At 43.8% G+C, this 24,696-nt stretch overlaps 1 protein-coding gene across 1 annotated transcript; it reads right to left on the reverse strand.

Moving 5' to 3' along the window:
• Nucleotides 1-1,631: 1,631 nt before the first annotated feature.
• On the reverse strand, nt 1,632-13,972 carry LOC136001336 (urea transporter 2-like). The gene is made up of 8 exons (XM_065655539.1): nt 13,807-13,972; nt 11,333-11,522; nt 10,727-10,855; nt 7,577-7,769; nt 6,553-6,700; nt 4,817-4,951; nt 3,287-3,336; nt 1,632-1,901 (listed from the first exon to the last, which is right to left on the reverse strand). Exons 1-8 carry the CDS (start codon nt 13,970-13,972, stop codon nt 1,632-1,634), a joined length of 1,281 nt encoding a protein of 426 aa, XP_065511611.1.
• Nucleotides 13,973-24,696: the final 10,724 nt, after the last annotated feature.

A 24,696-nucleotide genomic window follows, 5' to 3' on the forward strand; every position in this document is an offset into this window, starting at 1 on the left:
TGTCAGGTGGAGTCTCAATCTGTCGTCATCCAAATAGGAGAGGAAGTAGGGCCTAAATTTCACTAAAGTCCCCAGAATGACCTAATCTGTTTAAGAAAACATCTCGACATACTAGTATGGCACTGTATTTTTGTCTCACAGGCTGACTTGAATCTTGGATGGTCCTTCCGGGGACGTTCAGAGAAGCTGGCAGGTGCTGGTGCTGCTGGTCTTTTGTTTGTAAAGGCACAAATAGTCCCATGGGCAGCACCCGGGCTCACCTTTTTTAAAAAAGGCTCTTGTACTGGGTGAGAGCTGAGCTCACATATGCTCAAAGACCCTTAAATGAATCCATAAAACAGCCCCACGCCAAGAGGCAGAAAGGACAGTGCCTGACCTGAATGCTTGTGGTTGCACAGGCTCCTTGCATTTCAAATCTTCAAGACCTTTGGGTCTGTGATTTTAAACTGAACACGTGAAATGACTTTGGAACAAGGAAGCCTTTCTGTCAGGCTTGTTTTGAGGAAGTTTTGGGAAAGGTTCCCAAGAAAAGTCCTCTTTGGGGAAATTGTCTCTTCCTTGTTGTAAAGATGTGGAGGAGGCATAAAGTGACAGTGTCCCTCTCACACCTGATGCCTGTTAGAAACCAACTCCTGGGGAGAATATTGGCAGGATGGTCCTCAGCTTCCCCTGATTAACTCTGATGATGCCTTTTGAGGTTTCTCTGGGGCGAGTCAGACACTGGAACCCATGAGAAGATCCTTGTATGATACCCAGCAAACAATAAGGCGAGCCTTTGACTTGTTTGTTGCTTGTGGCTTAATGCAAGAGAGCTGCTCTCCTAGGAAAAGGAGGGAAAGAATCGTGGTACCTGACACCAGTAGTAAATATTTATCTAATTCTTTACATTTTTCCTGTTTCCCACTGGGTGTGTGTAGGGACTCAGTTCTGCTATCCAGTATTCAGCAGGAGGGAGATCTTCTATTTATAAGACAGAAAATGATGCAAGGAAAACAAAAATGTTTGACCATCGCTAGCTAGTCACTTTCGTAGTTTGATTAAAGCATATATATTCATACCTTTATTGTCTTGGTGCTTAACAGGGACTCAGGAGATGGTACCAAATATTGCATGTACTCTGTAAGAATATTTACCGGTGTATGTTGTAGCTGTTGAGAATGATGAAGAGGGGTAGACATTGATGTGACACAAGAAAGGAAGAGATCACTCTATTTATTCCACTTTCAAACATACATATTCTTAATTTGAAGTTCAGCTCTTGATGTAGTTCTTACATTATTTATTATTATTAGATACTAAGTCCTTAGCATACTTATTTTGTTAAATTACATATCTGAAATTAAATTCAGCCTCTTGTCAGCATTAATGTTCTTCTGCCTATTCTTATAATTATTATTGGTAAGAAGTGACTTTCAAGTGAACAGCACATGTATTGATAAGGCAGCCATTATTATTTTACCTCGGTGCTACTTGGAAAGTTTTGCTCAAGGACAAATTGTGTTTTTTCCAGAGCATGTGATACTGAATCCCCAGCCTGCAGACTGCTGATGAAGGTGTTGTTTATGGTTGTGGTGTCCTTGGCTAGAATGTGAAAGACTGCCCCAAAATCATACAGTCATGGACATTCGAAATCAGTGAGCATGGCGGTTACTGGGGGTGCACAGGGGAGTGCCTCCTGTGCTTATGTTTGAGGCACTGGAGGTTTTCTGGTCCTTTCGTTTCTGCTCTTCTCTCCTGCTCTCTGACGCTCTTCTCTTCATTCTCAGGTAGTAGATCCGGTTGGCTTCTGGGTAGGTGACTTTGCAGAGGGGGATTTTGTAGATGGCCGGGTTGTCTGAATTTATCAGCAAAAAGAGGAGGGCGGAGAAGCAGAAGGGCCAGGTGCACAGCGGCAGCCCAACCTGCGAGGAGAAAGGACAGACAGGTCCATTTTGATACCTCTTTGTTCATGTTCCCTTTGCTAACTTCTGCCTGTGGCTAAATTCTTGCATTTGAGAATCTGGGAGAGCCCTGTGCTTTCCCTGGGGACAGTGTGACACAGGACATGCCTTCCTGAACCCCACATACAGGATCCCACATTCAGATCCACAGGAGGATGCCCAGATGCAGGAGCTGATGCAAGGGATCTACATCTGAGCTGGGTTCCTGCTGGTCACTGCAGGACTGGGAAGCTCCTCTGATGCCAGATGTCCATTCAGCTACTCCCACAGATGTACCTGGTTTGTCAGGAATGTATGGGGATACATAAGGCATTGCACATTGGAGACCTCAGTCCTTTTGGAGATGCAGCTGCTGGCCAGAATGGCACTTGGCACCAATTTTTAATCGGGGTCCAGAGCTCTGCTGACTGTAATGAAAGTGAAGACACCCAGCTCACCTGTAGCCATTTAAATTCTGTAATAAATGAGCTGAATCCTACCCTCACTGGCCTGTAAAATGTCATGTAATGAGAGTACTATCCACACATATTCACCGTCCTCAACACCCACATGTTGCTGGCATTGCATCCAACCCTCAGTCCTGCTCTGTGACACCCACTCTTGACCTCACTTGAGGTCTGCCAGAAAACAAGATCACAAGGAGAAGAAGTAAATGTTCTTTTTTTCTGATGTGCCCCAAAACCAGGTGTGCTTAACAAAGCAACACATCTGCAGAAACCTGCACGGTATGGAGTGGATGCCAGATGAATATATTCAATGCACAAAGCTGCTAGTTTTAAGTATTTTTTCTTTTAAGTTACTAAATCAATTTTGTTAAAATATGGTTTTGCTTTAATCTCTCAGATCTTAAGAATAAAAAAAGATTGGCATTCCTGGCTTCACCTGGTTCTTGATCTGTCTAAATGCGTCGATTTTGTATTTAAGAGAACAGCCTCCCCCTCATTTTAGTTCTCATATCCACATCAAATAATATTTGTAGTTAAGGTGGGGGAAAGATCTCAGAAGAAGCAAATATTCAAAATATTAAAAAATATTGCCTGCAAATGAGTGGTTCATCTCAAACCACTTGCTGTTGCTGGAATTCACATATATGTGCACAATCCTGCTGTGGATGACGTGCTCCAAAGCCTTTGAAATCCCATTATCAGCTGAAGAGTCTGCAAGTGAATGGTTCAAATGACGGAGAATCTGTACAAGACCTGCCATTGGCTGCAACATTCTCATTTCATCGCTGTCAAAACTGACATGGAAAATTTTGGGGCACTTCCTCAGCGTTATATCATAACAAAAGAGAATACAGCTAAACCAAACAAAATAAAACCCCATTAAAAACCCCCTAAACTTACCACAGAGAGAGTATTAGCAAGAGCTGCTCCGGAGTAGGCACAAAATAATGCTAAGAAAAGAAAACCAAAGACAGATCAAGATGAGGAAAATCTTGCTTACCTCTCCAGAGAAATTATCACAAGTAGAAATATTGTCCAAATGCACAGTAAAGTATCCTGCCAGCTACCTGATGTGAGGATTTATATTATAATTCAGCAATTAGCTAAAATTCCCCAATGATGCATCTGGCCATTTGGACTACATTTGGTCCTATCTGGTCTGCAGAGAGGTTGAATGACAAATATGTTGGTTTTTTTTTTTTTTTATCAACAGCAAGTGATGGTGGTATTTCTTTTTTCTTTAATTTCTTTTTAATTGGCACAACCTAACCTGTGTGCAGTGGGGGATTGCAGGGTTTACCTTGTCCTGGGCACTGGGGAGGCCAAGCCTCGAATCCTGGGGACAGTTTTGGGCCCCTCACACCAAGAAAGGCCTTGAGGTGCTGGAGCGAGTTGAGAGGAGGGAACGGAGCTGGGGAAGGGGCTGGAGCACAAGTGTGATGGGAGCGGCTGAGGGAGCTGGGGGTTCAGCTGGAGAACAGGAGCTGAGGGGAGACAGGGACACAAAGAAACGGCCTCAGGTTGCGCCAGGGAGGTTGAGGTTGGATCTGGGGAACAATTTCTTCCCCAAAGGGCTGTGGGGCATTGGAACAGGCTGCCCAGGGCAGTGGTGGAGTCACCAACCCTGCAGGGGTTGAACAAACATGTGGATGAGTTTCTTAGGGACATGGTTTAGTGGTGGACTTGGCCATATTAGGTTAATGGTTGGACCTGATGATCTTAGGGGTCTTTTCCAACCTAAATTATCGCATGAATCTGCGTTTCTGTGGAATTCTCCGCCAGTATCTGTCCAGTAGCTTGAAACCACAAGCAGTTAGCAGTGGGCCTCCTTCCCTCAGAGGTGGCAAAGCAGAAGATGAGGAACCCGAGGGCAGACTAAAGGAAGGGAAAGCTATGGAGCACTCCAGAAACTGTGATCGGGACAGAAAACCACTGAAATACAAGTGGTTGGAGGATGGGTGAATCTTCACGGGAATTTCATATGCTGTTCTTAAACTCCTCCCATATGGTCAGTTTTTTGCTGCTTTTGGAGACAATGTCTCTGGATAGATGGATTTTAAACTGGCCTTGTGCAACAGTTCTTATGACATACTTCCTCTAATGATACATATAGGTATGAAAAGGCTGCTTCTATGTATCTGTTGAGGTGCTAATCTGTTAAACTTCTGTTGACGGCATAGCTTGTGCTTCTTTCACAAACAGTACTGACATCCTTCCTAGATGTTTGTAGGTTATCAGGGCCTAAAGGTCCTTCTTCTGTGTTTGCATCTTGCACATCCAAGCTCAATTCTGATGCCAGCACAGAAATAGCTCTTGAATACTACCTAGCTTTGCAGCTGTCATAGCCCAATGTTGACTCTAAAACTGTTCTGCTGACAGATTGCCTGGCTGTGTACATTTTTTCCTCCCCTTTATGTAAGAGATACCTACCACAGGCAAGTGCCAGCAAATGAGTCTGCCAGGTCAAGGCATAGAATGTGCCCCCAATCGCAATGCACGCGAGTGCGCAGTTGTAATTGTGTAAGCCAAGGTAGATGCTATTGAATGGTGATGCAATGCTCAGGGCTGCAAGACAAAAGGCAGGGCTGTGTGGTCAGGTATGAGAGGTAACTGCAGGAGGAGTCGTCATTTTCTGGGAATGCATCGTCTCTTCCCTACGACATCTAGACAAATTTAACCATGCTCACACATGTGTAACACACATGCGTAACACACACATGCAGAAAAAGGATGAAATCAAATGAAGCTCCTTGTTTTGGAGCTCTAATAATGTCCATAAGGTTGGAATTTGACCCAGTCTCAAAGGTTTATTTCAGGAAAAACTTTCTGCACATGCACTCAGTGCGTTGTAGTTAGTCCTCCAGATGGAGGATCCAGCCGAAGTTCTTACCTGGGTGTCTGTCTTTCAGAAAGCCATGCTCACATGTACTATTTAAACCTCATATGTACCCTGATCTTGAAAATCAGAGGCACAGCTGAGTGTATTTTGTGGCCATAAGGAGGGTTTTCCATCTTTTCCTAGTGGCCTTTGCTAGATGTGGCCTAGATAACTAGATGTGATCTAGATACTAAGTGTCGTCACTTTGTCACTGCTGTGGAAATTCTCCACTGGGTTGGGAGCTGAAGGTCTGCTCCAAACCCCACAGGTACTTCTTCAGGATTTCTCAGAGGCTTCAGAAGTAACAGTAAAAAGAAGAGCACAATATGTAGTGCATGGGCCACCTTTTTGCCACTCTTAAGATTAATACATTTCCTGCTATAATGTCCTCATTTGCCTTCTGCTTCATCGCTATGCTTATCCCCAGATACTTTCCTCTGACATTTCTTTTCTAGATTAAATGTCAGTCTTGTAGAAGACTTGCCAAATGCTCTTAACTGTACAACTAATGGATATTTTTTTTAAACCAAGCCAAACCAAACCAACAGTAACAACAAAACAACAAACCAAACCCCTCAAATGTAAGGAGGCAGCTCACATCTTTTACAAGTGCTTGAGAGCACAGAGAACTTAATGTTGGATGACTGTCTTTTCCAAAGTTATTGTGTCAGACTACACTTATTCCATCATATTTTTAAATTACAATTGGTCACATAGGTGGCATTAATCCTTTCTAACTACAAGGGTCAGATTCATCTCTCTTAGCTTAAGATTGTTTCTCTGGTTATTGGAGAGAGACCATATTGAGTGGCATTCATTTAGCAATTTTTACGAATCTGCAGCAGGACAGAATGAACTGCACCCTGGAAAAGTGTTTCTTTCCATTGACTGATCAGCTCCTGACGTACACATCTGCATATGGTGGTGATTTATAATAAAACACTTGTGGTGGCAAGAGGTCAGTTCTGACACTATTTTACTAGGTTTCCTTATCATCTCTGTGGGATTTGTCACATTCAATGGCAGGAGGGTCAAGCAAGGTATAACCAGCAACCTGCCTGACTTACAAATCTAATAACGAATTCAAAGCTTAAAGAAAATCTTCTGTTCTTGCCTTCACCATGTTGTGTGACCTTCAGTAAGACCTTCCAAATCTACAGACAGTGTCAAAAATTGAGTGTTGTCCCAGGTATGTCCAAGCCCCTGCAACTCTGAAGTCTGTACAGTCGTATAATGGCCAGCATCAGGATACCCTGGTCAAAAAATGACTTTGGTAAATATTTCTTACCTGCAAACATTCCCACTGTTGATCCAATTGCAGCATGTAAACAAATAAGTGGGGACGAGACAAGTAAAGCAGCAAGGAAGATGCCTCCAGTCCAGGGGTTTTCACAACCATACACTTGACCGACACCGACTGGGATGGATTGCAAGAGCTGCAGCAACCAGTAGAAAGGGTCTTGTTATTGTATCTCTTTACTCAGAAGGACACAGCAGTTATTTTGTTCAAGCTATTGGTTAGAAAGTAAGGAAGCAACCCTGGCTCTGAGTGGGACTGATGGGTAAATGATGGCTCTCGTGCCGTTCAAACCAGAGTTAGTTCACTGTTTGGTTTCAACTTCTTCAGTCAAGATGGACTTTTATATCTTTTGGGATGGTGTATGGTGTATGGATAGTATGGTGGATAGGGGAATGAGGGGCTGGGGTTTTGGGTGTGGTTTTTTTTTTATGTGACTTTAGTGAGGGGTGAAAATTGTAACCTTCCTAGGCAATAAGAGTCTGGTGGGACTGTTTGATTTATTTTATGAAGCATATCAGTTACCCTTATACTACTTTGGGAAGCTGATCGTCCAGATCTAGAGCTTGACCTGAGGGGACTGGGTAGAAATGAGTTTCTGTCCCTTCAGACTCCTGATGTTCCATATTTTCAGATTGTCACTGACTGTCTTGCTGATGTTCTTTAACCACATCTGGACAGTGGGGGTGTATATCCAGATGTGCTTCTGCACTGAGAGCACTCAAGACTTGTTTTGGTGCAGTCCAAGTTTAGGTGAAGTGAGAGGTTCAGCAGCTCTTTTCTCTCAGACTCAACAAGACTTTCTGCTGGATCAGCCCGCACTTTTCTAGGGCAAAAGCCATAAAAATGGCACTGTCCTCTATGGACTGAACTGAGCCCTGTACTTCTGTGAATTGCTGCTGGCTGTATTTATCGTATAGCCATTCTGACCCATGTAAAATTGTTACTCCAAGCTGAATGCCTTCACACTCACCTTTTTAATGGAATAGCATGAATTCGTTGGAGTGAAGCTTACCAGTGGCACATTGATTGTAGACCAGGTGATGTTGGGCACTGATGCTACGGGCTTGATGAGGGTTGTAGGGAAGAAGGGGTTGTAGTGTCCTGTGGCTGCCAAGTACAAAGTCAATGCAATGTTGAAGGGCAGAGTGAAAACAGGAAGGTCCCATTTACTGACGATGGATCCCAAAGCACTGGACAGGATTGGACTGAGAACAGGAGAGGAGAAATGAGTATAACTTGTTCATGACATTGGCAGTTATGAAACATTTGACCACTTTTGTCATAAGCTCTGGTAAATGCAAACCAATGCGATTCCTTTTAGAAATGTCAGAGAGTGAATACCTTTAATATATTAGTTTGCAACAGAATCCTGTTCATCTTTTTGCAACAACTATCACGTCCACTCATGGATGGTATAAACTCCACACCGTTCTCTCAGGAGACCTGGCTGAAGTGCAAGTGTTCTGCTAGCTATGATGGGCTCGGGAAGACTACGAAGAAATGCATCTAGTACAGTATTTAGGCGTGGATGGAGGAAGGTGATCTGGCTTCTTATTCAGTAGAAAAATCTAACAAGAAATAGAAGAGCAAATTTTTGGGAATGCTACGGGAAGAACTGTGGAGACCTTCACATGGTCTAAAAAGTTGTAATTCTGAGGAGGCAAGAAGGAAATGGAAATTACCTTTTTTATATATATATATATATATATATATATATATATACACTTTTAATAGTATGAAGGATATCAGAAGATGGTCCTGGAACAGAAATAAAGCAGAAGAGATGATCAAAGAGGGTGGAAAATCTTTTGTTAAGAAAGATGGAAAATATTTACTGTTTTAGCCAATATTTTGGCGGAATGAGGGGGTTCTTAGGACATATGGAGCCTAACAGAGCTGTGAAAGGTGTTGTGCCAGGTGTGACCTTGATGCTCCTGCTTCTGTCAGTGAGACTGATGATACTGTGTTCTGCCCGGGTGCCACCCAAAATTATATGGCATTTTCTGAAAACTGAGATTCCTTCTTATGATACAGACCGAACACTTAAAAGCATGCAAATCTCGAGACACCATGACTGTTCCCAAAGTTCCTGGCTGTAGAACCCAGGATATAAACTTCACCAGATCTGTTTTCCTCAGGAGATTTCCAGACTGGAAAGTGGATGTCCTGCATGGATGTTTTTGTGGCAGCATATTGGCAAGTCAGGAGGATGATTTTTTTTTTTTTTTTTTAAAGAGGCCCAGAAAGGATGTAGAAGAGAAAGGACGGGTCCCATCCTTGATGGCAATAGACTGTGTTTTGCTGCTTCCAGCCAAGCTTTTCTGAGTGAGCTGAGCAGCTCTTACAGTTAACTTCTAAGAAGTGGACATTGCACAGTTTACAAAAATTCATTTTAAAGACTTGAATTTCAAAAGAAGCAGCCTTTCAGTCCTAGAAAGTAATTAAGCTGTTTCTAATAAAAAACCCCACCTAAATTATTTGGCATTTCAGAAGCAACATCTTGTGTCCTGTTGTGTAGATACTATCAGTGGAAAAAGAACACTTTGTTCTCCCTGTATAACCTCAAATGAAGCCTATTCTTTTATGAAATATTTGGTTCCCAGAGTAGTTTACAGATTTCCTTGCTTGTAGCTGTAGGAGAAAAATCAGCACTTCAGTGAAAATGGTGTTCTAATTTCTTTGCTGAAATACAAAGCTTCTGTCAGTTATATATCTTGTCAGGAAAAAAGGAAACAAAGAAATGCTAACATTTAAGGCTGAAATTCAAAGGAACAGTTGAAAAAATCACTGAAATGTCTAATTTCAAAATATTTCAGCTCTACTCTCTAGTCTTGTGAACTGAAAGAATGAAGAAAAGTTTGAATAAAAAGCCTCAAGGAATTCTGGCAGACAAGTCAAACTAAATATTCTTGCAACATGTCCTGGGTTTTGAGAGGTTGTTACAAAATGACCTTTGCTGAGAGTGACTAAAGAAATAAAATATATTAAAAAAATCTGATTTTAAAAGCAGTGAAATGCAATAACGACCTGTATCTTATCTCTAACAGTGATTAAAGTGTGACTCTTGAATTAATTTCAGTTAAGGCTGTTAAACAGATTCTGCAGTACTGTTAGAGTCCATATTTAGGAATGGTAAATTTAATCCTGACAGGACACTGTCTGGCATTCAGGGTTACTTGAGGGAATTAATTTTACTCGTGTCTGGCTGCGTGTCTGAGAGGGGAAAGATTTAATTCAGCCCGAGGGAGAGTGCAGCGTTGGTTCAGCGCCTGGGTGAGGAAGAAGCACCGGGGTGCTGGGCACGATGTTGTCGACCCTGAATGTCTCCCGCTGATGAGGGACATTTGCAGAGCACTGAAGTGAGATTGCTTTGCCCATGTGCTATAATCAGCATTTTCTGCGCACTTGACCTCCCACCAACGTGCCTCACAAGCCCTGTGCATCAATGAATGCCACTTTCCAGTGTCACCGTGGCTGGAGGTGCTGGTGTGGGGGACTGCAGTGTGGGCAGCAGGTCAGGGATGTGACTCTGTCCTTCTGCTCTGGTGAGACCCCCCTGCAGGGCTGGTCCCGCTCTGGTTCCCCAGCACAGGACAGACATGGACCTGCTGGAGAGGGGCCAGAGGAGCCCCAGAAATGATGCGAGGCTGGAGCAGCTCTGCTGGGAGGACAGGCTGAGAGAGTCGGGGTGTTCAGCTGGAGAAGGAAGCTCCGGGGAGACCTTATTGCACCTTTGTGGACTTAAAAGGGACCTGTGAGAAAGATGGGGACAGACTTTTGAGCAGGGCCTGTTGTGATAGGACAAGGGGTGATGGTTTTAAACTAAAGGAGGGAGATTCAGGCTGGACATGAGGAAAGAATTGTTGGCCCTGAGGGTGGTGAGAGCCTGTCCCAGGTTGGGCAGAGAGGTGGTGGCTGAACCATCCCTGGAGACATCCCAGGCCAGGCTGGACGGGGCTCTGAGCAACCTGAGCTGGTGCAGATGTCCCTGCTCATGGCAGGGGGGGCACTGGGGGAGCTGGGAAGGGCCCTTCAACCCAAACCATCTGTGATTCTATGATTCTATGCCTGGGCGCTGGGGAACTTCTAGTGTATTTAAGCTGTATATAGCAGGACTCCTCATTCTCTGAAAATTGTTCCTAGGAAGAGAAGTGACACTTACCAGGACATCGATATAATTGCCACAGGAGGAAGAAGCCACCAGTAGTAATTGCCTTTGTCAGAGTAAACAGCCATGAGCAGTCCCACCAAGATCCCGTTATAGCCATGTAGCCCAGCTGCAATGGCTGATCTGTGATAGAAAGAAGAGTTTGCAAGGTAGCAAGATGTGCTGAAGGTAGCCTGTCACAGGGACCCACTGAAATGCAATTTATAGATGTCCTTCTGGTGAAGGGAGCATAGGGGAGGGACAAAAAAGCGATCAGGTTGCTTCCATATTGCATTGCATTGCTTGTGTGGAAGGGGAGGGTTTGGAAACTGCTGGATGATGATGGTCCAGGGGGCTCCCTGTGACCCAAAGGACCTGCACAGCTGTGACAATGGTTACTAGAGAGAGGCAACTGCTCTCACAAAGACAGCCGATTATGGGGACAGGCCTGTTCTTCCTGAATCACAGCTCTGTCCTCACCTTACTTCTTCTAAACCATCCATAAGGAAAGCAGTCTGCTGTCTCTATCATACACAAATGTGGGGCTGTGACCCATCAGCAGGTTCCTGATACCATGACAGTCAGTTTCCGTTAAGTTCCCAAGCCCAAGGTACCACCTACCTGTCTTGACCGAGGGCCAGCGCAGTTAATGTTGACACAGTTGTTCCAGTACAGCCTGTGAGCATCCACCAAGGGTTCTGGATGAAAAGCCCCACTAAAATTATCAGCCCACTGAGAGGGTTGTTGACAAACATCACCTGAGAGGTGCCTCGCAAGATCCAGTCCACCAGCTGAAACATTAGGGGCTTATCTATAGGACATGAAATAAAAATGCTGGTGATCAGGCATCGTTTCAGCAGGACTCCCTCAAAGCACACTCCTCTCTACAGTTATTTTCGGGACGTGGAATAGAAATGATGTATCAACGGGACAGTAAAACCACTCTCTTGATTTATTGCTCTCTGAGCATATTTTGCATCTGGCACTTAAAAAGCTAATAGGGATGGACCGGGCACTGCTATAAAGTTCATAGAGGCATTAATAAAAAAAGTGGTTTATTTATGGTGGTCAAAGAGTAGTCTTTCTTGCATGGTAGGTTGCTTAATATTTCAGTACAAATTTAATGACAAGATAGTCCAGTTTTGGTGTACAATTCAGATGCACAGAGGGACTTACATGGAAAATGAGTCTAGTTTGTATGTGGATAGAGAACTATGAAAAAGAAACACTTTCGCTGTTTTAGGGACCCAGAACATGAAGGTACACTGTGTATAGGAGATGAGATCAAACTGTCAAAGGTATCTAAAAATGTACTCCAGGAACTGAAGAACCTAAATTAAGAGAATGGTTATTATAGCTTGGACTGTAAGAGGTATTTCCAAAGGAGAAAGAGCTTTTGCTCTTTGCAGAAGACTGTTGAACCCAGATAGAGCAAAGGGGCACCAATCTTGGCTGAGTGCAGGGATGTGCATGGGGCTGATGCCTCTCTGAGGGCATCCACATAAAGTGCTCCTGATGATCTCCATGGGCAGAGAATGGTCTTGTAGCACTGCAATAACACTTGCTGCTGACTCTTCTACTGCAAATTGACTTAAGGTCTTTTTTTCTCCACGCTTCTGGGAAAGGTGCAGCTGTTTCTGCACTGCTCTGCATAATTAAACATGATACAAGGAGAAAAATTGAGAAAGAGGGGCTGCTTACAAGTACAATGTGTTCATGCAATATGTATATGCAGCTTTCATCTTCTTAAATATTTAAAATTAATCCAATTATTTTAGATTGTTATTTAGACACAGCATAAAGTGCCAGAATAATTTTTTTTAATCTGGGCAACAACTTCCTAAAACCTGCCCTCTCCCCTACTCCCTCCCTGTGTTGTATTTACAGTTAAAGCTCAAGTTTTGCTTTCTGATGAGAGTAGCTTAAATAAAGGATCTCTGAAGGGGCAGGTACCAATCTGCATCTATTCAGCATCCCTGGGAGACCCCTCCCAAGAGGCTGGAGCACAAGTTGAGGGATGGCTTCACAAGCATCCCTCAGGCTGTGTGTTGTTAGGGAGCCAGGCAGTTACAACCAGGGAGGAGTGAGCTTCTCAGAGAAAAACAATCGGACTTTTCTGGAGTAATTATTACTAATGTTTGGTGTTGAGCTATGAAACATATCAGCAATACTTCTGGCTTTAGACACAAGTATTAACTGTAAGTATTCAAATATAACCAGTGGGCAGTGGCCAGAGCTTTTCAGGACACGGAGTAAGAAAAGCTGTCTACCAAGCATGGACCAGTAAAAGAAAGCCAGAGGAGATGATCCCCTGTGGCTGGTGACCACACTACCAGCCTGCTGACCTCCCTGCCTGGAGGCATCTCAACCCACATCCTCCATCAACAATAGCCACTGCACAAACTGGCTATACACGGCTGTCTCTTATTTCTCTCCCGTGGCTGGAGTTGTATTCCTAATGAATGTAGCCTTGACAGGAGACCCACAGTCTTACAGAGCCTTGCAAAGCCCCAGATCCCTAATAATTCTGGGTAACGCAGACCATCTGCTCATGTATTGTTCCTGTCTGGACAGTAAAACTTTGAGATCAGTGCTTGCTTTGTATTTTATAGCAACATGACAGCCACAGTGCTTGTTGCTCCCCCAAGGCTGGTAATACAAGAGCCTTTGCTCACACCATCAGGAGTCAAGTCCCCTTCACCAGCCCACACACACAGATCAGGAGATGGTCGCTGATCCAAAGCACTTACAAACAAGACTAAGTTCCTGGCCCTGATGCATGATTCTGGGCACCGCTATAAGGAACATGATGCTAATGCCACGTAACTGATTAAGTGTAAAAGACATCTTCTGCCTGTGCTGAATTGTGCCTGCAGCCATGGTAATGCAGTGAGATCACTTTCCTGAGAAGAAAATGATTTGGGTTAAGAGGCCAGAAGTTTCCAGTGAGCTTGGACCCCACCGCCTCTCATCTGCCTCAGGGGGCGAAATGGCCCCTTATCTCCTGCCCCAGCACTTTAAGTTCTGTTGGCAAAATAGATGTTCCCAGCCAGCTCTTCCTGGCCAGAGAGCCCCAAACACATCCCTCTGCTTACTTTTCATCCACTCTCCATATTCTTTCATTTCTCCTGCGAGGTACCCAAAAAGCCGGTGGATCTGATTTCCACTTCTCCCCAGCAGGTCCTGGGCTCTTGGCTGCTGCTCCGTGTGCAACTCCCTCTCTCCAGGATGTTCAGCCACAATGACCTCTCCAAGATCCATCTCTTTTGGGTGTTGAAGAGGGGTAACTGTAAATCACAAAGCCCATGTGTTAGAAAATCTCTTGGGTCATGCCATGGCAACTTTCTGCCGTACTTTGGAGCCACATGCTGATATCCTTTTTCAAAGATGGGGTGTTTGATGGAGAAGGGACCTGCCTGAACCACTGCTGAGAGTGATGTGTGCTGGTGGCTGGGGCAGTAGTGTCTCCTCTGGGGGATGAAGACTAGATGACCCACTGCTGTCATGGAAGTTGTCGCATTGAGCTACCAAGGAAGTAACCTGCTGATGTTTGGCCAGCAGCAAGCTGGAGGCAAATAATGCAAATTGCAAGTAAAGTAGCAGACAGCACGAGACAAGAAAATACCAGAGCAGAGGCTGAAGCCTGTATCCTTCTTGATGCTTTGAACTGGTGCATTCATACATCACAGCAAATCTATGGCCTTTCTATGCTTCTGATTCCACATCTGCCTTCAATAGACCACCAAGAACAAACTGGGGTAGCATCAAAGTATCACACAGAAATCAGCATCCATGTGTGGCTTTAGAAAAAGATACACACCTTGGTTCAGGACTGTGTGCTCTTTAGTTAATAAATGAATATCCGGGGAGGATATGGATTTAACGAACTCCTTATTGCAGGTGTGGGACTCTGTCCATTAAGATGTAAACCCCAGTGAGCTACACTGCTGGTTACACCTGCAAAAATTCCACTCTGCTTTTTGGGGGAGTTTGGCATCGGCTGGTCTGTGGTTTTGCTCTAATGATTTTGGAGAATTGTGACCGGGGTTTCTAGGTGTTGCCCAAACGTGGACCGTGCCGTTGAGTGCTTGCCCCCTGTTTCGTGGAATATGGGCACCACCTTCTGGTAGGAGCCTGTTTTTTAGTAGCTCAAACAGCCTGGCTGTCAGTGTTAGAGCCTACGGCAGCAGAAGGACAAGCAGCCAAGGGATGCCTGGCTGGAGGGAAGGCTGTTTTGCAGAGTGGAACACTGACAGGTGGGTGTGTGGCTCTGAATACCATAATAAGAGAGCCTTTGAACATCTAAAAATGTTTTCCACTCAGCTCTGGCAGCACAATGCTAAGTGCAGCCCTGCAATTGTGTTATGCATTGCTCGTCATCTGGCGCTATGGCTCTCTCTGCCGGCAGCTCGTCCCTGCCGCAGCACCAGTTTGTGGTGACTTTCACGTACCAGCATCTGTCCAGGACTGGATGTACGGGCAAGTGATGCTGTTATGCGTCACACCAAAAACTAAAGCTAGACAACACCCATGAGCACTGAGGAGCAGCTAAGGCACCTGAGGGGTTCAGCCTGGAGAACAGGAGCTGAGGGGAGACCTTCTGATCTCTGAACTGCCTGAAAGGAGCTTGGAGCCAGGGGGGGTCGGGCTCCGCTCCCAAGGAACAAGCACCAGGACCAGAGGAAACGGCCTCAAGTTGCGCCAGGGGAGGTTGAGGTTGGATCTGGGGAACAATTTCTTCCCCAAAGGGCTGTTGGGCATTGGAACAGGCTGCCCAGGGCAGTGCTGGAGCCACCATCCCTGCAGGGGTTGAACAGAGGTGTTGACTTGGTGCTTAGAGACAGAGCTTAGTGGTAGGCTTGGCAGTGCTAGGTAATGGATTTGATGATTGTAAAGGTCTTTTCAAGCCTGAATGATTCTATGATTCAGTTTGATTTCTACTAAGGGGAAGAAGAGCTACAGAACCTATCGAACAGTCTGAAAGAGTGGATGTGGTTGTGCAAGGAGTAGATGCCCATAAAACATTACTCAAAAGTATCTAATGGGGTTGTGTGCAAAGAGGTTCCAAGGTTCTGCCCAGTTGCACTTGGTGCAAGAACAAGCAAGGAGCAAAAGAAGAGAACAGGTTTATTTTGTCTCTCTTTTTTATTTCCTATCTGTAATCTGATTCTGGCGAGAAGCTGGGTCCAGTCCCTGGTTTCAGCTAAAGAGAGCCACAATGACTGTCATTTTTGGCTAGTTCCTTGTGGCTAGCCAGGGGGACATTGATGTAGAGAACAGTGGGTAGGAGTCTCCTTTCTCCTCCTATGTGTGCTCTAGGCTGAGGGAATTTGAAATGGTCAGATATTGTGAATTTTAACTGTGAGCGAGGAAAAGGCCAAGTCCTACTGGAAAAATCAGGTATTTGTGCCTGAATTCATCCCATAGACCCAGGCTGTGTAAGATGCATCATTGCCCTGACTGGTAGTCAGTGTAGCTTTGAGCATCTTCAAACAGAAGTCAACCCATCTCAGCTCAGGACTGCCCTCTGAAAGTTCCTGTTCTTTCCATTAACAGCTCAGCCTGGGTGTTCCAGTCAAACACCTGATGTTTTTTGGGGAAGGACACAGGGTCTGCAGTCAACAGCACAAGCAGAGAAGAGAAAGCCAGGCTGGCACTTGGCTGTCATAGAGGCTGCTCTCCCTCCAGAGCTTAACAGTCATGTTTAGGAAGTGTGGCTGGTATCAGAGAGAGAAATTCAGTGTTTCGTATTTTGTTTGTTTGGTCATGTTCCTCCCAGAAGAATTCTCCAGAGAGTTTCATGAGTTGAGGTGGGCTCAGACAGCTGTAGTGGAGCCACATAAAGGAGACTGGAGCATCTCTTAGGATCCTGGAGTGTTGGGGAAACATCAGTAAAGAAAGGTTAGTGACCCCTTTGCTGTCAACAATTTTCTCCACCAGCAACAGAGTGCAGCTGTTGCCAGGAGGGAGAATAAATACTGAGTGGTTGTGTCTATGTCTTCATAGCACCTGAAAATCTCATGCTCATTTTAAACCTCCCCAGGAAAAATTACTTTTGGGATTTACAGAGCAGAAACATCACTGCAGAGATTCTAAAGCCTGTATTTACAAGACTGCACTGCTCAATTCCCTCTGAAATTCAGATGTGGGAGCTGTATATTTTTAAAATTCTTGTCCTTGCTCACATCATTTAACTGTTAGGGGTTAAGTGCAAAGAAGTAATGTGAGAGCCCTTTGCAGTCAATACAGAGAGAAGCTTGTGTCTCCAGAGGGTGATTCATGTCCCTTTTTTTACATACCTAGCTAAGATGTGAAAAAAAGGGTGTCTCTCTCTTTTCACCAGCTGCAGAGGGAGCCTGGTCGCTGAGCTTCTAAAGGGCTATTTTCAGGCAAGAGAAATTCCAGCCTAAGAGGTTTTTGCCAAGGTCAACCTTGAAGTTTATGGAAGTGGGATCTGGGGTCCCAGGCTAGTGCTTTAAATCCCTGAGCCATCTGTAACAGGCCTGTAATCTGCATCAAGAAGGGCATCAAAGCTCTGGGGCTAAGAAAAAAAATTACAGTCTCTTCCTAGGATTCCTGTTTGCTGTCTCAGAAGCAAACTAAATCTCTGCTTGGAAGGGAGCACACTCACTGACTTCAGAAGGCAACCTGGGACATGACTAGAGGAGATGGCTGAAGAATTACTGATATTTTGGGGGAAAGAGTAGTGCAAAAAAGAGATATGAGGATGCTGAAATTATCTATACTGCCACAGTGATTAATTATGTGGCTATACAGCAGAGGAGCCCTAGGCGCTACAACAGCTAGAGGAGATCCTGGGGGGCTGTGATGGGTACAGTGATCCCTGCAGGAACGTCAGCCTGGAAAAACACTATTTCTTTGCAGTGAGCACCTGTCAGTCAATAAGCTTGTGGTCAGTGGTAAAGGCTCTATGAATAATATAGAAATAATTTTAACAGTTAACTAATTAGGGCTAATGAGTGCCTGAATTGCTTATGGCACAACTAGGGCTGAGGGGGAATTCCTTGAGAAAAGGGCCTTTTTGTCAGTAAACACTGATTCATCAGTGTGGTGATCAGCTGTCTTGCTTCTTATGAAAATTTTTCAGACTGCGACGTAATGCCTGTTGGTTAGGGCTCATCTCTGGACCTACATGTGCCTGCTCATAGAATAATAGAATGTCCTGACTTGGAAGGGACCCACAAGGATCATTGAGTCCAGCTCCTGTCCCTGCACAGGACAACCCCACAGGTCACACCGTGTGTCTGAGGACGTTGTCCAGTCTCTTCTTGAACACTGTCAGGTTGGGGCCGTGACACCTCCCTGGGGAGCCTGTTCCAGTGTCCAGCACCCTCTGGGGGAAGAACCTTTTCCTCATGTCCAACCTGACCCTCCCCTGGCACATCTTCCTGCCATTCCCTCGGGTTCTGTTGTTGGTCATTAAAGAGAAGAGTTTGGCACCTGCCCCTCCTCCTCGCCTTGTGAGGAAGCTGTAGCCGCAATAAGGTCTCCTCTTAGTGTCCTCTTCTCCAGGCTGAACAAAACCAGTGACTTTAGCTGCTCCTCATGCGGCTTCCTCTTCAAACCCTTCACCAACTTCATGGCCTCCTCTGAACACTCTCCAGTAGCTTAATATATCCTCCTTTCATACTGTGGTGCCCAAATAATAAAAAAGAACAAAGCCTTGTATTTTTAAGCCTCCCAGAGTAAGCACTAGGTTTTTCTTTGGTGTGTGCTACTGGAGAAGATGTTCACAGCCTAGCACCCTCACACAGCCTGCAATGCTCTGGTGGCCTTGTGAAGAAAAAGACAAAACAAAACCCACGAGGCAATACAGGTCCCCTCTTTCCTCCACTACCCTTTCAGGTGGAAGTCAACCCGTTTCAGCTCAGAAACGCCCTCTGCAATTTCCCGTTCTTTAGCACAGGGGTGATCGGAAAAGGACTGACCTCAAGGGATGTGGTCTCACAAGGGCCTTCAAAAGAAACAGCTTGTAAAAGCATGTTGGTCTCATAAGAAACCATAAAGAAATAGAAAAGAAATACAATGAGCAGCTAGAGGGAAAAACTTCGGGATGGTGACAGAGTGCTTGGCTGAGTTTGTAATGACTTTGCCAAGCAAACTCTACCAGGGATCAACCTGTGACACAAAAACAAATGAACAAAACAGGGTATTTCAGAACAGTCATTGAGGTTGGATGCAATACAACTGTATGAAACACTTCACCACAGATCTTTAAAGTAGAAAAAAACCCAACAAACCAACAAACCAATCCACACAAAAGGGAAAAAACACTCAAGTAAACTTGTTTTCTATCACAGGCATTAAATGAAGCCGTGTTCCAGAGCAGTTCTGTCGTATCTGTACAAACACAACCACCACACAATAGTTAGTAATCAGAGTAGTTTAACTTATGGGGCAAAACATGACTCTTACATCCTTATTTAGATACTTGGATTTTATGGTGTGATCTTGGATTCTTTCTGTGTCTTCCTTTCCCAGTCTGTATGTAATGTAATACTTTGCTTTTCTCCAAGGCGATACTTCACTGATTCTTCATTTCCCTCTGTTGCAGCAGTATCTCCCAGTCTGCCAAATGGAGGCACATAGTTTATTTAATGGATTGTCCCAGTGTTCTGCATAGAAGCTGTGCTGATACCGTTTGTATATGGAATGTATGCATATGCATATGTGACCATGAAGGAGGGTTTGCCTTGGATCTTCTCAATGATGTTTGTGGAGAAAGGTTCCTTTCAACTCCCTTTAGACACTGAAAAACTTATAGTTTTGGCAGCCTCTATGGTCGACATAGACTCATCATTATCATCTATTGGCAATTCACCCAGGTGGTCATACATCATTCTTGGGATGGATTTCCTTCCCAAAGGGTCTGTCTTGTCCCGTTAGTAGTACAGAGAGGCTAAAATGGGGCTTAGGTTGCTAACTGTGGGTTTCTCCAGTTTAACTGCCTGTATCTGAGCAGCTTGCCTTGACTTCCAGTGAAGAGCTGGTCAATATATGGATCCAAAGTATGATTCATCCCCTCCCATCCTACACAGATGAATCATGTCCTAAACTCTGTTGCATTTTCTGTCTATAATGGGAAAGACAGACAGCTCAGATGCACACAGCTGCACTGCATATACGTAGGGAAAAGGGTGATGAATCTCAACAAAGTGACTCTAGCAATGTCATTTGGGAAATCTGTAGCTGACTGGGGTATCAAACAAAGACATGTTAATGTTCGAACCAAACACATAATAGATGAAGAATTTTCAAATGCTAACAGTTTTATTGTTTTTTAAATAATAAAAGTAGTCAGACCAGGTAGATATTTTGAGACACAAAAATCCTGGTTTTCTGCATATGGTTTCAGTTATAAAACCAGAGAGGAAAACAAATAGAGAAAATATGAAATATAAAAACCATCGCTTCTAAACAGAATGTTTTTCAAAGGTTTCCATGAGGTGTTGGCTGCTCAGCAAAGCAGACTGTAAAACAACTTTACAAGCCACATTTATTCTAAGAGTCCCACTTATTGAAGTACAATTCAAACTCTTGTTCTGCCGGCCAAGTTCCATAAATTAAACACTTGTTCAATAACACATACCTCTCCACTTGGATTCTCTGTTTCTTTTTGGCTTTGTGTGTCTGTGTCTCTCTCTCTCAGTAATTTTCTTTTTAACCTTTCGCAAATGGAAACAAAAAAAGGTTTACTTGTTTTAGGAATAGATTTTAGAAATAGATCAGTAAAAGTAAGAATAAGGAGAGGAAAAATAAAACAACTCAACTTTTTAATACAGCTAACTAAAATGAAACTTTCATTCCATTATTTTACATCTTGGTGATGCAGATTTAAAAATAAAGCTAAAAGCCTTATCGCCATCTTCCTGACTTTCACTTTGATGTCACCTTCCGTATTTCTCCTTCATGTTGACCATGAGCTACATGTCTTCAGTCTTAGAACAGGTCATTTCTCTGTCTCATCAAGAAGGAAAATTTAATTTCTACATTCAGCTGACCTATAACACTGCCTCCATATGCCAGAAATATTTCCAAAGATCCCCTCCTGCGGTACAAATCTAAGATGTCCTAACATGGGCTCCAATGAAATTAATGCCTTCTTTAATACAGAGAGTAGCAAGGTGGGAATAATACAGCAAGAAATGAGAGAAAATCTCTGCTTTCTCGTTAATTTACAGTGGAAACTTGGGGAAGTCAGGTACTGAGTGTCTCTCCTCAATTCAGAGGTGACCTCTTAAAAGAGGAAAATCCTTTTTAACCACCATAGTTATTCAAGGACTTACTCTATAAGGCTTGAGTGTGACGAACATGGGCAGTCAAATGTGAATAAGGTTGGAGCAACCAGAGAAATTACTGTTCTTTGTTAGAAGTTACCTTCTGTCTGGCTGACATACTGTAACTGATGGGTGTGAAACAGACGACAGGGAAGGAAATGTGCTTTTAGGACATTTTAGTGTGGAAAAAACCAGATTTAATTTAACTTCTGCTGAAGGTGCTTTTAGGCAGTGTATTCACATTGCAGTAAGGTTGGAGCAGTTCTTGTGATCAGTCCCAAAGGCTTGAAACTGGCCAAGAGACAGTGAGGAAAAAACTCCCTCTGAGAGGTGGTGGCTGAGGGTGATGATTACTTCTCAAACTGCCCACCTGATCTGCAAAAGGTTGAAGAGGGCTTTGGACAAGGAAGTTTTCTAGTTTCTCCATGTGGCTGTCTAGGTGATGTCATGTCCAAAAAAATGATGTATACATACACCCAGAAATCTGGTCTATACCATACATCTGTTTCCTCAGCCTGTAAACTCTTCCTCTGAGGTTAGATGCCTTGCACAAGCCATGTGGGGTTGGCAAAAACCCCTACATTTTGGTGTGAAACACACCACCAGTTTTGCTAGCTTAGCATGAAAGAATCAAACCTCTCTCAAACAAAGCTATGCCAGCAAATGTTTTAACTGCAGTAACAATCACATGCTGTCTGCTATTCCTGGCCTCGTCTATCGGAATACTGGACTGTCTTTAACAATGCATGGTAAAACACAGACTATAAAGGGCTAGGTGCTGTTCACAATGAATAAAAATGTCAGAGCTTGGCTAATATTTGGTTAAATCTTGAAACAAAACATACAGCATTTTTATAGGGTAACTGTAAAGGCATTTCTCCATATAGTTCATATAGCTTGCTCTTTAAGAGAAAGTTAATGGGGATTTTCTTTTTTAGATAGCAACAATTTATCGTGTGTTTCCCTGGTAACTACAACACCGTGAACCTTCCTTGAAAACTCTGTTGGGATTCCTGTAATGTTAGTTAGCATAATGAATGCTAAATGTAAAGCAAACCCATTGAATCACTTTACTTTAAATTCTGGCAGACACATAATTTCCCACAGTTCATAAACATTTACAAAAAAGGAGTTTACATGTAGAAAAACAGTTGTTTTTATCACTCAGATCAAAGAACACGTTTATCTGGATGTACAGAGGCATTTTCAGCCAGCTTTTGAGAAGCTCAGGTGACAATCTTTAAGAAGCTTCACAGACTAATACCGAACCTTTGAAGTCTGTGGCTTTGCTCACCTGAAAATATAGACATCACTTCTCCTCTCTGTTCTGCATGAGCCTGAAGTTTGCACTTCAAAGATTATAGACGACAGGCTCAATTTCCCTAGTTGCTAACAGCGCTGGGACTTGCCGAGTAGAATAAAGTGAAAAAATAGGGCACGTTGCAGGATTCGAGGGTTTTGTATCCATACCCACATAGCAATCTCGCTGCTCGTGTGCCAAATGGATGTAATTTTTGCGCTGGAGAAATGCAGCGGAGGGATTCGCCTGATGTTAATGACCTTTTCATCATACCTAAAGACAGAAGAAGCGGAGAAGAGGCAGAGCTGTGGGTAACAACTTTGCAGCTGCTGAGACTCCTGGCAGCCCCTGGCCCTGCTCCACAGCCCAGACTTGACTTTTCTTGCAGCACAGCTTACTTGATGGAGTCTGGTTTTCATCTCAGGTTTTATTTCTCTGTAGTTAATAGAATAACGCTAATACAAGTGAGAGAAGGGTCACGTCCACCAGCCTCAGCGGAGCTGCTCTGGATTTGTGCTGTCGTACATAAAAGCAGTTTCTGGTGCTGTTTGCAAGTGGGGGCTTGTTTGCTAGAGGAGCGAGCGTGGTTTCTGCGTGCTACTGCATCGGGGTGCGGGTTCGCACCCCCTTCCACTGTGACTGCAACTATATGTTGCATCTGCATTGCAAAGCACGTCTTTTTATAGCCTGAGAGCTTTATGAGAGGCTGGAATCCTATTTTGTTGAAGACTTAGAAATTCCGAAAGAGTGCACAGAAGGCCCTTTCTCCTTTACAAAAATCTCTAGGAAGAAAAATTTAAAACAGCTATTATTTTTTAAGTGTACATCTTTCAAAATATTTGTTTTCGCTTTAATCTTTAAAAATAGCAATATAGTGTATCTGCAATGTAAGTTACAGATGAAACAAAGTGTCATTTCAAAATGGAAAACTGGGACACCGGATGTTGAGTAGCAGAAGAGATTTTCAGGAGAAATTCTGAGATTTCTGTGAAGTTCTTTGTTTTGTGTTCACATTTTTTACCTTCGTGCTTTGTTACTGTGCTATGAGAACTATAATATCATGTAACTGAAACATTAAATAACTCCTGCCATCAGAAGACATCTTTGGCATATCTTGGTGGACAACATGTTTGTGTTCAAGTGGGATGCTCAAAGCATACACAGGGTTGTGAAAAGAATCTAATAAGGTTGGAAGAACATGAAACTTGATTACATAATGTTTCTAATTAGAAGAGGGTGTTATTTATCAGAAATCAAAAAAGTTTTTAAATTAAATTTGAGGACTAAGAGGGTCAGACTACATGCACAAATTAGTGAAATCCTGCTTCTAATATGAATGGGGGCATGTGGTCCGAGAACTGTGCTGTGGCAACGTTATTAAATGTGGAACATGGCGAGAGGGCAAAGGAAATTTTCAGTCTCCCAGCAGAAATTCCAGAAAAATTGTTCCCGGAGCAGGTCAGAAGATATTTTGTGAGGTACTCAGACAACCTCCCATCCCTAATACTGAGAGGTGAAATCACAAGAGTGCAATTGCATATTTTCCTGACATTCTTATAGACTGGGTCAGGATTCTTTCTGTCCATAGGACACTTGTGTGTTGGAGACTGTGTTGCACAGCTCAGCAGAGCTCCTGTATCTTCAGGGAGGGCCCACCACTGAGCTTGCCCTAACACAATCCGGAAATGTGGTGGACCTGTTCACACTGGGAGTTGTTTCCTTTCCTATAACCTTCATCTCTATTTCTCTGACAGCTTCATCCCAGTCTGATTTATTTGGTCTTGTGCCTTCCCGCACTGCCCAGACTTGGGTAGACATACCTAAGTGTCTGTCATATCTACAATCTTAGGTATTAATAGATGAGCTTTCGCAGGTGACCTATTCTAGGCACTTTGATGTACATGTGCCCTGTGTGCTGGGTGGAAAATGGGGACACTGCTGGCTCACGCTGAGGTCCCCATAGGTTGTGTCAAGCATTGTCTGAGGTTCAGCCCTCCCCATGGATGCAGGTGATGTTATCTTTGGATGCCAAACAGGCTCCTGGTAGAGGACTTTAACCAGCACCAGTCTTTTGTTTTCCACAGACTGCGTTGTGGACTTAAAAATAGGGCCAGGGTAAAGACTTGTGAAATTCAGCACAGCACATCCCAGTCTATTGATCTATTTTCTTCAAGCAGTGGGCTTTTTTTACCAGTTTGTCTTGACCATGGCGGGAGCTGAGGCCACTGGATGCCTAGTCCATAGTAATATTGGGAGTGGGGCTAGTGACTATGGTACAGGGGACAAATGAGACTAAGGTTTGTGCAGGGGTATATTTTAGCTCAAACATTGATGCTTGTGAGGAAAGGGAAGGGAGAGAAAGAAGTAAGAACATTTTGCCAGACATC

Source organism: Caloenas nicobarica, chromosome Z (assembly GCF_036013445.1).
Source record: "Caloenas nicobarica isolate bCalNic1 chromosome Z, bCalNic1.hap1, whole genome shotgun sequence".
NCBI classification, from domain to species: Eukaryota; Metazoa; Chordata; class Aves; order Columbiformes; family Columbidae; genus Caloenas; species Caloenas nicobarica.

Excerpts from the sequence above, each read along its gene's own strand:
- LOC136001336 (XM_065655539.1), bottom strand. The coding sequence starts at position 13,972 with ATGGATCTTGGAGAGGTCATTGTGGCTGAACATCCTGGAGAGAGGGAG. Across the intron at positions 4,952-6,552 it reads AACAGTGGGAATGTTTGCAG|CCCTGAGCATTGCATCACCA; the intron begins GTAAGAAATATT and ends TTTGTCTTGCAG. Across the intron at positions 3,337-4,816 it reads TTTGCTGGCACTTGCCTGTG|CATTATTTTGTGCCTACTCC; the intron begins GTAGGTATCTCT and ends TTCTTTTCTTAG.